The following is a 13,167-nucleotide window of genomic DNA, read 5'->3' as shown; positions in this document are numbered from 1 at the left end:
TAAATGTGTTGTGTCTTTGTAGATCCACAGTAATTTGTAATGCACACATACACTATATTGCCAAAAGTATTGGCTCACCCATCCAAATAATCAGAATCAGGTGTTCCAATCACTTCCATGGCCACAGGTGTAGAAAATCCAGCCCCTAGGCACGCAGACTGCTTTTACGAACATTTGTGACAGAATGGGTCGTTCTCAGGAGCTCAGTGAATTCCAGTGTGGAACTGTGATAGGATGCCACCTGTGCAACAAAGTCATGAAATTTCCTCGCTCCTAAATATTCCAGTCAACTGTCAGCTGTATTATCAGAAAGTGGAAGTGTTTGGGAACGGCAGCAACTCAGCCACGAAGTGGTAGGCCACGTAAACTGACGGAGCGGGGTCAGCGGATGCTGAGGCGCATAGTGCGAAGAGGTCGCCAACTTTCTGCAGAGTCAATCGCTACAGACCTCCAAACTTCATGTGTCCTTCAGATTAGCTCCAGAACAGTGCGCAGAGAGCTTCATGGAATGGGTTTCCATGGCCGAGCAGCTGCATCCAAGCCATACATCACCAAGTGCAATGCAAAGCGCCGGATGCAGTGGTGTAAAGCACGCCGCCACTGGACTCTAGAGCAGTGGAGGCGCCTTCTCTGGAGTGACCAATCGTGCTTCTCCATCTGGCAATCTGATGGACGGGTCTGGGTTTGGTGGTCACCAGGAGAACGATACTTGTGGGACCGCATTGTGCCAAGTGTAAAGTTTGGTGGAGGGGGGATTATGGTGTGGGGTTGTTTTTCAGGAGCTGGGCTTGGCCCCTTAGTTCCAGTGAAAGGAACTGGGAATGCTTCAGCAGACCAAGACATTTTGGACAATTCCATGCTCCCAACTTTGTGGGAACAGTTTGGAGCTGGCCCCTTCCTCTTCCAACATGACTGTGCACCAGTGCACAAAGCAAGGTCCATAAAGACATGGATGACAGAGTCTGGTGTGGATGAACTGGACTGGCCTGTACAGAGTCCTGACCTCAACCCCATAGAACACCTTTGGGATGAATTAGAGCGGAGACTGAGAGCCAGGCCTTCTGTCCAACATCAGTGTGTGACTTCACAAATGCACTTCTGGAAGAATGGTCCAAAATTCCCATGAACACACTCCTAAACCTTGTGGACAGCCTTCCCAGAAGAGTTGAAGCTGTTAGAGCTGCAAAGGGTGGACCCACGTCATACTGAACCCCATAGACTAGGAATGGGATGGCACTGAAATTCATTTGTGAGTCAAGGCAGGTGAGCAAATACTTTTGGCAAAATAGTGTGTAAATGATAAGCTGAGGCATAATATTGTTAAAATTGCACTTTTTTTAAAAAGAAATTTCAGGTTGTTAAGAGTATTCCTTATTTTTTGCTCCAGGAATGATTGTAAATGTAGAAATTTGAACATTTTCATCATTTAATTTCACATTTTTGCACTAAAACAAATACAAAAATTTGGAATTGTCTATATTTATAGGTTATTTGTTGAATATTTTACTGGTTCAGGTCACATTGGGCTGAATGTGGAACCTGAACTAAAATGACTTTGACACTCCTGCTCAAATCCATGTCTAAAGACAGTCATGCAGAACACACTCCAATTCAGACACATTACATCCTTGAACCTTTTTCAGGCCGAGCACAGAACATACTCGCATGCATCGACACAAACGTACCCAAGCCTCTTCCCATCTTTTTAGGAGCTGTTCGTGCTCTGTGAGCGCACCTCTCCACTGGCTCAAATCCCTGGATGGAATGATCTCTTCATCTGTCGGATAGAATCATCTTTTACGGATGGAAACCACACAAGTGTCCCAATATTTTAACCCTGACACTGGGATAAACCTCTGTGTGTATGTATGACCCTGATGAACAGTCAGTATGAATGCTCCTTCTGCTTCTACACTGACTTCTGTGACCCTGTGACTAACTACTGCAAATGTTCTAGATCTGATTTAGTCATATTTTAGTGATATATGCGGTCAATGTTAGTTATCATGTCCTAAGTGTCTAATAATCACCAAGAACCAAAAACCATGGAATAAAAAAACCCTGACATTTAAATCAGCTGAGACTAGATAGATAGATAGATAGATAGATTGATTTTTTTTTGTTGTACTTTTTTGTTTTTATACATCAAAATTATCCTCCACCCTGTTTGTATGTACATTGTAAGTTTCCAGTGATAAATCTGCCTAAATCTGTTCTGTATTTCACCTTCACTGAGATCATTTACAGGAAGTGTCACCAACTGCAGTAAGTGTCAACTATCCACCATACAGGGGGTCCACAAAGTCTCTTTACAGTTTAAAACATGTATTATCCCACCCCCCATAGGGGAGGCAAGGGTCTTGTTTTTGGTTCAGTTTGTTTCTTTGAATTCATATCAAATTGGGTTTATAGATTGCCAGTGACAAAGAATAGATTTGATTACATTTTGGGAACAGTGGGTCAAAGTTTACATTTTTTATGAATTTTTAAAATGTTTTTTTCGTATCGACTTATAATAGGTGAAATTTCAAATCTCTGTAGCAACAAAACTATGGGTTGAATTCATACCAAATTCAGTTTATAGATTGCCAGTGACCCAGAATAGATGTCATTACATTTTGTGAAAAGTAGGTCAAAGTACAAAATTTCGTATGAATTTTTTTAAATCTTTTTTTTTCATTTAATTAAAGGTGTGTGAGACTTTCGTGACCAATTTTTCTGTGAACAATTTCAAAGTGCCATCCACCAGAAACAAACCATGTGTTTACAAACAGAGCCAGGAGGTCACTTGGGCATCTTCAGAATTTTGTTGTAACCTGCAATGTGGGAAAGGGAGGTTCTTGCAGCCACCTGCAGCGGCAGCAGCAGCAGCACAACCATATGGTATTATATGGATGAAACAAACACAACGTGGAAACATCTGAAACGCGGAAACGGCTGGAGAAATATGCATAGAGGGAAGGGAGCTCCTGCCGTTTCTGTATCATGTCTGTTCCAGCTGCTGCTGCCAGGTGGCTGCACGAGCCTCCGTTTCCCACAATGCACGCTGCAACAAAATTCCGAAGATGCCCAAGTGACCTCCTGGCTCAGAATGTAAACACAGGGTTTGTTTATGGTGGATGGCACTTGGAAATTGTTCACAGTAATGCAAGAGATTCAGGTGAGTAATCACAGAAAGACTTACAGATTCGTGAAACTTAGGCTATGACTGAGGTTTTACAGATCTGATGAAAAATTGGTCACAAAAGTCTCCCGCACCTTTAATTGGCAAAATTCAAATGTCTGTAGTAGCAAAACTATTGGTTGAATTCATACCAAATTGAGTTTACAGATTGCCAGCGACCTAGAATAAATGTGGTTACATTTTGGGAAAAGTAGGTAAAAGTTACAATTTTTAATGATTTTTTACAATTTTTTTCTTCTCTCATTTACTTATAATGGCCGAAATTTCACGTCCATAAAAACATCAATTTTGTTTCAATCTACTTTAACTTGGCACATATATAGAGGCAATTGATATGCTGACATCAGCACATGCATAGACATGATGACATCAGCTGGATCGATGCCTAAATAAGCTACAATACATGCGAGGGGTGGGGTTTGTTATGTCTGGAACCACTTGTTACAAAAGAAATTGATGAGTTCTGTTCATCAGATTTGTTCTATGTATCAGTGGTTATCAGAGTTTTTAATCCCATTGTGGATCATGTACAATCGAATCATTGGTCCATTTTTCTTCAACAATAGATCAATTAGTGCAAATGTTAACCTTTGACCTTTAGACTGGATGACCTTCACCCAACCATCATTTTCCAGTAGATGAAACACCACCATATTGGGTTCTGCATGTTGGTGGATTCTAAATCTAACATTTCCAGACCGGTGGCTTGGAAGGGATGGTCCAATTCCCTGGACACCTCCTTCACCAGATATCACTGCCCTGGATGTATGTCTATGTGGTTATGTTAAAGATATTGTGAATTGAACAAAGATACAGGACATCACCGACCTAAAGTAAAAGAACACTGATGTCATTGACACCACTGATGAGTCTCTGATACAGACAACATGGAAACAAATCCAGTACCGTCTGGATGTGCTTCATACAACTAATGGTCCCATATAGAGGTGGATTAAATGAGGCAAAACAATTTCAATATCTACTTTTCACTTTATAATAATCTCCACAGATGTTTCTATTCATTTGCTTTTGTAATAAATGTGTTAAATTGTAAACAGACTTTACGGACACCCTGTACATCTGCTCAACACCCAGTTCTAGCTATACCTCCAATAGTGAGATGGAGGTCGACCTCAGACATGTCATTTCCCGTGCTGGCCTCGGCGATACAGTGGTAGCGTGCGTCCCTGATCAGCGGCCCCTCCCTGAGCCAGCTGCTCACCAGGACCTCCCTCTGACCCAGCGGCCGGCGGTACTCCATTATAGGGGTGTCCAGACTGTGGCCGTTAATGAGCCAGTGAATGCGCACATCACTGGGACCTGAGGGACAGAGGGTGACGTGGTGTTGACCCCTAGTATTCGGACAGTCAAGAGGATTTCAACAGGAAACACTGGCCTTTGGTGGACCATAAGATCAAGTAGCATTCACAGTTAAATCCATGAGTAAGTGCAAAGTCTGTCATGATTTCCTGTTTCTCACTCTGAACCAATGATCACAGTGGCTTTGCACAAATGGAGATCACACATTTACATTTAACATTGAAAATCCCATTTACGACACATTTTTCATTATAACTCAACGAATATTGATTGGAACTTAATATAATTTGACATACACATGACTGGTACCAAGCTTCAACTTTTTCTGCTGTATGGAACAACCTTGAAACCGTTTAATTTAAAAAGAAACAGTCGATCCACACATGCACACTGTTCGGGGTGCTTGGTGGAGGTTTGCGTTCTCTGAACACTTGTTAAACAAGTAAAGCACTCGGAGAGCGCAGACCTCCACCAAGACAGATCTGCCCCCCCCCCCCCCCCCCCCCCCCCGCGTTTGTTTGTTTGTTAGCAAGATAACTCAAAAAATTATGGACAGATTTTCATGAAATTTTCAGGAAATGTTGATACTGGCACAAGGAAGAAATGATTACATTTTGGTGGTGATCGGGGGTGGGGGGGGTCCACAGGGGGGCCCCACTGATCGGCCTTGGCAGAGGTCTGCGTTGTCTTTTCTAGAACAGCACTCGGAGAGCGCAGACCTCTGCCAAGGATGACGACGACGCAGGATGCCGCATGATGACAACAGCTTACAGCCTGTCGGCCTGTAAGCTAGGAACAACAAAAAAATAAGTGTAAAGTTTTCATTGATGCCGAGTATATTATAACATCACCAGTGCTTTCATCTATTTTACTTCAGATACCATGTTTTTTGATGCAACATGGTTATCACCTTTCACTCCAAAGTAACAGCTTAGTGGCGTTTCATTTCATGCAGTTAATTTCAATATTTCAGTTTTCAATCACAAAAGCAACGACAGAAGGAACCAAAGCAAATGAGCCGGTTTTAAAAACATTTTACAGATTTATTTAACCTCCCCTACCAAGAAGAACCATGGCCCCCAAACTGTCCTCTAGATTTCTGTACATGTTCAAAAGTATTTTCCCCATATATACAAACATATTTACACTTGTTTACAAATGAGCCAAATGGCATATTGTACTAGAGTTTTTTTAGTTGTGAGGAGAGACGTAGACTATCACACATGACCACCAAAGAAGAATCCAGTTGGAAATATTACAGATCAGATCGTAGTTACACCAGAATATACACATACGGTTCCGTTGACACAGATGTGAGAACCACAGGTTTATGAATCCAGAAAAATCATTTCAGTCTTTTCAACATTCCGTTTTTGCTCCTTACCCGGGTACTGTCATAATCTCCATAGATCAGGCACCTTATTAAAGCAAGGGCAGGCTGGTTTTAGATGAACCCAGAAACACTCATTCAGTGTTAGTTTTAGGGTAGGGGGTTGTGCCATGCAAAGTGTTGAAAAGAAGTAGTAATGGGTGGGGGCGGGGGGATTTTGCAGAACGGCAAAAAAAAAAAAAAAAATTGTTTCACATTAAGCGGAGGTTTGTGAGGGGGAGGGGCAGGTCGGTGTCACAGGCACCACTCACCCAAGGCCAGGCAGAAGAGCAGGAAGGCCTCCTGGGCATGAACCCCCCAGGCCTGATCCTTCAGCAGGGGGGGCAACAGTCTCACCTCTGCCTCCCTTGCCTCCACACTGTGGGGCTTGGTGGAGGATGAGGTGGAAGAGGAGGAAGAGGAGGAAGGAAGGGAAGAAGAAGGAGGAGGAGGAGGAGGAGGAGAGCTACGTCCAGAGGCTGTGAAGGAGGGAGTGGCGGAAAAAAAGAGAGAATGATGAGGAAGAACTGGAAGAGGGATGACATGCACAACAGATAAAAGGGAAGAATAATGAACGAGGATCTAAAGAACCAAAAGATACAGCAATAAATAAAATCTAAACAGATGAGATGATCACAACTACATGACAAAATGACATCGGTGCCACAGACACGTGGCTGCTCTTAAATAATAATTCTCATCTTTCTGAGGCTCCATAAAAATAATAATAAAAACAGTATCTTCAGATTGTTTCCAGGACTTCTGAGACTTTCAAGCATCGTGTCATCAACATTAATGTTTAACATTAACAGATGTCAGAAGGGAAAACAAGTAGTAGCGGTTAATACACAGCAGCACCATCAAAATTGACTTTGTATCCATGTAAGGATAGAGACTTCACAGGAAGGGAAAGAAAAAAAAAAAAAAAACAGGGGGAGTTGGTCACTCACGACAACTCAACATGAGACAGCGGTGAATTGTTCCAGCATGTTCTTTAGTCATTACTTGTCCGTTATGTTTTGATTTTTTTTATTTTTGACCCTACATTTCCACCTCACTAGGTGAGGTTAAGGCCCACATACTGTGTGCAGCCGTTAGCTCACACAATATGACAAAGCTAGGCAATAAATGTCAACCTACTGAGGAACTCATCCCTGAGAAATGACTACAATGATGAAGCATTTACCCAGTGGCCTAAATTGTTTAAAAAATTTTTTTTAAAAATCAGGAGATTTCTTTTTTTCACGCAGGCTGTACAAAATAAGTAACGAGACTCCCAATTTGGAAAACATCACGCCAACTTACCAATTTGGTAAATAATGTTTCCAATTTGGAATTAAAGGAATAGCTTTTCTTGCTGGACTAAGCTGAGTGGGTGCAGCTCCTGTACCATCTACGCTGCTGATCCCAGGCCCCATTTCAGACAGCACTTACATCACTGCAGGCAAATGAGACGCCTGGTGTCAGCTTAATGAGCTTAATGTCACACTGTCTATTGGACACACAAGGATTCCACTTAGACTTGGAACTTGTGGGAAGACGCAGCAAGAGCGTGACCCCCTTTAATTAGTCTATGAAATAAAAACAGAATGAGCTGTTTATTCAACTCAAGTTTCCAGACGGGACTAAAGATCTGCATCTGCGTCTGCAAACTGGATGGGCTGCGATTCACAATCGACATCAAAGGGTTTCTGCGTAGTCGGGCTGTCGTCGCCGAAGCTGTGCGAGGGGATCCTCCCATTACCGCACTCCGGTTCAGTCTCGTAGCCGGTGTCCCGCAGCGCCCTCAGGTTGTGGCTGCTTTGACTTCCGTTCTGCGTGGGCTGCTCCGTCATGTGAATCTTGTCTGTGGTTGATGTGGTCTCCATTAGACCTGCTTCACATGCCCTGTACTCAGGCTGATGGGTGCTCTTGTGATTACCCAACAGGGCGGTTCGCAGCCGCAGGCAGGGAGGGGGGAGGTACTGCATGTAGCAGTTGTACACCATCGCAGCCACGAAAAGGAGGAAAAACAGAAGGAAGAGGAAGAGGAGGGCGGTGGTGTTGTCCTGCTGCAAATATGAAGTCGTAGTCGTGTCCTGGGTCCCAGACCGGGACGGCTTGGAGCTCGGGGAAAAGGGCTGGTTGGGCTGGAACTTGTTGGTTGGGGGTGGGGTTAGTGATGAGTCAGTTTGGGGTGGGGAAGTGAACAGGACTGTGGATGTAAAACTGGGAGGGGCGTGGGCTGAGGTTAGCAGGACTCTGTCTGTCTTACCATTACCTGCAGCGTTATGCGTGCCAGGGGTCTCCTGGCTGCCCAGGGTCGTGGTCACGTGACCTGTCTGCTGAGGCCGCCTCACCGGAAGGTCAAGAGTCAGGATGTACCCAGCCAGGAGCCGGCTGAAGTTTTTCCCTGCAGCGGGGGCCCACTCCACGGACCAGCATTCATAGTGGCCTTGGTCCTCTGGAGCCACGCTGTAGATGAGGAGGCCGTTTTCACCGATGAGGTGGAAGCGGGAGGCCTCGGTGAGCACGGAGCTGTTGGCCTTCCACAGCAGATGAGCCATGTTGGACTGGACCAGGCAGGGCAGCTCCGCAGAGCTCCCAGGTTTCACCACAACCCGCTGGTAGTCCTGAAGAGATAAAGGCGCCACTACAAGAACAGAACAGAGGACAGCATCACTTTAATGTCAGCAGACCCCGTAAAAATCCAAACTAGAGGAGCGAAACCACACAACCAGAGTTAAAAAGCAAAGAAGTACTTTAACCATAATGCACCTCGTAACATCTATTATGTAATCACATCTGCATTTTACATAATCAGCCACATCTATTATTTAACACACAGTTTCAACATAGTATACTGAAGTGTACATTTATCACCATTCTGAGCCAAGGTTTGTCCACTATGTGGTTTTGGAGAAGTGCCAGAAGCTTGGCAAGAGACAGAGAGGGCAAGAAGGAGCTGAACGTCCAGGTGTGGATGTTAGAGACACAGGGGCAGGTGGGCTGTGCACCTCCAATTAAAACCAGATTTGTTATTCAACTTTGAGGTTCACTCTATGCCAGCAAAACAGTGGGAAGTTTCAGGCTGATTTTAAAACAGGAAGTGGAATATTGACCTACTTTAATACTCAGGTAAAATACAGATTTGTAGGCGCATCATCACTAGTACTGCAGTATTGCAACAGTGAAGTACTGCAATTTAGGTAACAGCTACTATCACTTTAAATGACTGCATGATAAGAGTGGTGGAGTTGCACTTTTTTGTGCTGAAAATGTACTTCATCTATACATTCCATCTTAAATAACTGGTCTCAAATCAAGGTTAATTATAGTAGGTTTGGTCTTTCTGTTTCTATATCAGTCCTCAGATGACCTTTTCAGGGTGTGTCTACCCCACATTTTCACAATGGTAGCAAAGATAGGCTCCAGCCCAGTCTCCTGCACCCAGTGGAGGATTAAGTGGCCATGGAAACTGAATGAATGAATTGACTCTTCATTAATTCAGAATTAGAATTATCTTAGTCTAAATAGCCCCACTGAAACAGGAAAAAGAATAGTTTTAATAGCCCTAGTGATGTGAAATGCAACAAATCTCAAAATATTCTATCACACTTTTATTTTCAGCAGGGTCCACTACTGCAGTTGTAGTTTAGAGGCCTCCCCCAAAACAATCATCAAAATGCTATAATGTATCCAAAAAGGAACTGCTAAAAGTGCAGCTCACAATAATTTATAAAGTGTAGAGATATATATTATATATTGTATATTATATATTGTTTGCAGGTTGTTTATCACTACATGTGGTCAATATTATATTATAAAGTGAATATATAACATTTTGTCAAGACATTACATAATGCAGAGTTGTTACATAAAACAACTTTAAAATACTGCATTGATCATTTCTTTCCTAACACTTTTTATTCTACTTGAATGGAGCAACTGTAACGCACAATAATTTCCTTCAGGGATTAATAAAGTATTCGGATTACACATCACTTCATGTAAAGCACTACATAATTTATATTACTTGTGACACTGAATGCATTACAACATCAACAGCTGGATTTGTGTCTGAAAAAACCGAGATACCGAGTGTGGGGGAAAAATATCAGTGTGTCCTTTTATCTTTTTTACGAGGCTGTACATGCACGTGTTGTGACATACCTGATGGACAGATGCTTGCGTCACCTTTTAGGCTCTGGATTAGACGTCTGAAAAATCACAGAGAATTTTTAAAAACAATTTACAACATAGATGAGACACAAATGAGACTATATCTCATTAATTGAGAAAAGAATGCAGAAGGGTAAGTGTTCAGGCTGCTGTGACTCGCCTTTCCCGATGGTTCACGGTGTTAACACACACATCAGTGTGAGGGTCCCAGGCGCAGTAGGGGTCTCGGGCCAGGACACAGTCAGTGCAGGTCAGATACTTGTCACAGAAATATGTAGGGGACTGGACGACACCAGAGTCTGAACCCGCATACAGGGACTGTGTCTGTGCAGGAACAAGGTCAAGCACATTAATAAGGGTTTGTCTACTTCTGATATACCTGCAAGGAAGACAACTTACACCAAAGTGACTGACCTTCGGGGACAGAAGGAGGTTCTTGATGGGCTCAGAGTTTTTTAAGAGCTGGATCTCCTCCACAATATGGACTTCACCTTCAAACAACACTGACTTGTGCAGGACTCCTTTATCTAAAATGGTTCAAGAGTCAAACATTTATACGAGGAAGAAGCAAACTGTGCTGCTTTAAAACTTCTGTCATTTTTTTCCCTTTGAAAACAGAAAACTGTCCCTGTAGTAGTAATGACTGACACGAGGGTTCTAATAGTGCTGCATTTGAAGTAATTTCATCTGCACCTTTTCAATCTCAGTCTTGTAATTAGTTTTTAAAATTTTTTGCAATTACTTTTTAAATGCATTTTCTAATTAAACATAGTTTTTACTGAAAACCCTTAGTTTTAATGTAGCTTTTATCACCCTGCCCTCTGAAAAGGAGGCAAGGGGTATTGTTTTCTGTTTCTTTGTCTGTTAACATTTTAGTAGCGAAATTGTTGGTTGAATTCATAGCAAGTTGGGTTTATAGATTGCCAGTAACCCAGAATAGATATCATTACATTTATATATTTATGATTTTTTTTCTTCTCTCATTTACTTATGAGTGAAATTTCACATCTATAAAAACATCAATTTTGTTTCAATTTACTTCAAACTTGGCACATATATAGAGGCAACTGATATGCTGACATCAGCACACACATAGACATCATGACATCAGCTGGATCGATGCCAAATAAGCTACAAAACGTGCGAGGGGTGACATTTGTTATGCCTGGAACCGCTTGTTACAGGGTTTCTGCAGGTATCAACCAATCTAATTTAATGGCCTTTTTAATGCCACTTTAAACAAATTTAATGCCCATGTCCAACTGCAGATACAGTTTTATATATAGTTTTATGTCAGTTTACTGTCCACAGGCTTTAACCAGGTTCTGAAAAGTTCCTCCTCCAATCAATTCTGCTGAAACTTGCATTTTCCCATTTTTCCAACATTTGCTAATATTCCCTCTTCTCTTTCACCACAGCATGAGCACGCTCACAGCATGTTGCATTCCAAGCATCCGGTGTTGATGACTTCATGCATCGGCCATAAATAACAGACAATTAAAGGTTTCCACCTGTCAATCATCACACTATACTTCAGATCAAAATTATTAAATGTTTATATAATCAAAATAAATCATGAATAGCAATGCTTTTTTCCATCAAGTTTATTTAATTTTTTACTGCCTCTGGACATAGAATATAATGTTTTTTAATGCCATTTAAGGTCTTAATTTTCACAAAATCTATTTAATGACTTTTAATGTTTTTTTATGATGTGCATAATCCCTGTGTTAGATTTAGTTTCAGGTTTTCCTCATAATCATGTCTTCATAAAGGACAGATGAACAGTTACAAAAAGGACATGTGTAAAATGTGTCTGTGTGCTGTGGTGTGCTACTAAGGGTATGGATAAAAATGTAATAAATGCAATAACCTTGGATGTGGTCTTACCTGTTCCGGTGAAGATGACATCATAGATATTTCCATCGAGCGCAGCAACCCTCTCCACAACGATCTGAGTGTAATTGACGTCTTTGGTGATGAGGCGGGGTCTGTTGCCGATGGGCAGGACCGGATCTTCCAGCAGAGGGTGGTCCTTCACAAACTGAAGGGTCTTGTCCGGCAGGTGCAGAGAACTACTGATGTTCTGTTGTCGCATGAGGTTATTAATGCACTGGCAGAAGAAAAACACGTGATGAGGAGATGAACTGTCGGGCAGAGCAGCCTTTAACCCTTTAACCCCTGACATGTCTGTGGTGAGCGTTCTGAATGTATGATTTATTCTAAATATTCATAAAAATTCAACCGTTTGCTCTATAAGAAAAATTTCAAAACGTGTGGATAGAATAGCCCTTGCACTTTCCACAGACGTCTGAGCATGCTCAGTTTACCCCCTGTTGCCTGTGGAATGGGGGTAAAACAGAGCAGTGAGTGAGACCGACTCAGTATAAAAATAGGTAGTTTAGGCTTTTTTCTTTTTTACGCCGTTTTTACAGTTGTTTGCGGTGTTGTCATGATTTTCCTTTTTGTTTTTTTACTGTGTTTTGACTATTTTGACCGTGTAACTGCTTTTTGGAGTTCAACCAGATGCCAAGGAGCAGCTGGACTGATTTAGACAGACGGACCCCAAAATAAAAACTACTGGGCTAAATTCAAATCCTTGTTGTAGTTTAGTGTGTTCCAGTTCAAAGTTCATGTTTAACATCCTAAATCTCTTACTGATATACATTCTGAGTGCCTTATTTAGTAAAAACCTGTCAAACTCCAATTCCTCTCTGTCTTTTTCTGTTATTCCACCTGTTTTCACCCTAAAACACACAGTAAAGCAAATTCACTGAAGAAAAGGAACAAAAGCAGCTTTAATGAACCTGAAACAGACAGTAATTCACAGCAGCACGTTTCATGGAAATAATGTCTCAGGGGTTAAAGGGTTAATGGTATTGCTACACTGCTACATAGAGTATTTCTTAGCCCAGAAATGTACAATGTTTGAGGTACTTACTGCTCCAGGTCGTGGAGATGGAGTAATACCATTGTACCGGACCCACTTGGTGTGGGACTGTTCCACTGTGGCCTTTTGCATGTATTTCCCCTTTGAGAAAACATCTTCAACTGCTGTCATATTGTAGGCACACACTGCTGACAGACCCACGTTACCCCTGGAGGACGAGAAAGAGTGGCAAAACACAGTGAG

The 13,167-nt window shown here is 42.1% G+C and overlaps 1 protein-coding gene and 1 long non-coding RNA gene across 8 annotated transcripts in view; one reads left to right on the top strand and one right to left on the bottom strand.

Moving 5' to 3' along the window:
- The window catches only part of LOC115430805 (uncharacterized), a 636,483-nt gene that overhangs the window by 119,172 nt on the left and 504,144 nt on the right, over window positions 1-13,167 (top strand). The window lies entirely within an intron of this gene.
- The window catches only part of sema4d (sema domain, immunoglobulin domain (Ig), transmembrane domain (TM) and short cytoplasmic domain, (semaphorin) 4D), a 70,994-nt gene that overhangs the window by 4,757 nt on the left and 53,070 nt on the right, over window positions 1-13,167 (bottom strand). For 6 of the 7 annotated variants that reach the window (XM_030151002.1, XM_030150997.1, XM_030151003.1 and 3 more), the window contains 6 exons: window positions 12,976-13,132; window positions 11,925-12,147; window positions 10,449-10,561; window positions 10,195-10,358; window positions 10,026-10,072; window positions 7,094-8,505 (listed from right to left, as the gene is read on the bottom strand). In XM_030151002.1, the coding sequence (XP_030006862.1) occupies window positions 7,499-8,505; window positions 10,026-10,072; window positions 10,195-10,358; window positions 10,449-10,561; window positions 11,925-12,147; window positions 12,976-13,132 (1,711 nt within the window). In that variant the 3' untranslated portion in view covers window positions 7,094-7,498. Of the gene's footprint in view, window positions 1-1,685; window positions 1,778-4,291; window positions 4,505-7,093; window positions 8,506-10,025; window positions 10,073-10,194; window positions 10,359-10,448; window positions 10,562-11,924; window positions 12,148-12,975; window positions 13,133-13,167 lie in introns of those variants that run through there. The other variant, XM_030151004.1, reaches the window with a different exon arrangement.

Source organism: Sphaeramia orbicularis, chromosome 12 (genome assembly GCF_902148855.1).
Source record: "Sphaeramia orbicularis chromosome 12, fSphaOr1.1, whole genome shotgun sequence".
NCBI classification, from domain to species: domain Eukaryota; kingdom Metazoa; phylum Chordata; class Actinopteri; order Kurtiformes; family Apogonidae; genus Sphaeramia; species Sphaeramia orbicularis.
This window is presented reverse-complemented; position numbering and strand designations above follow the sequence as displayed.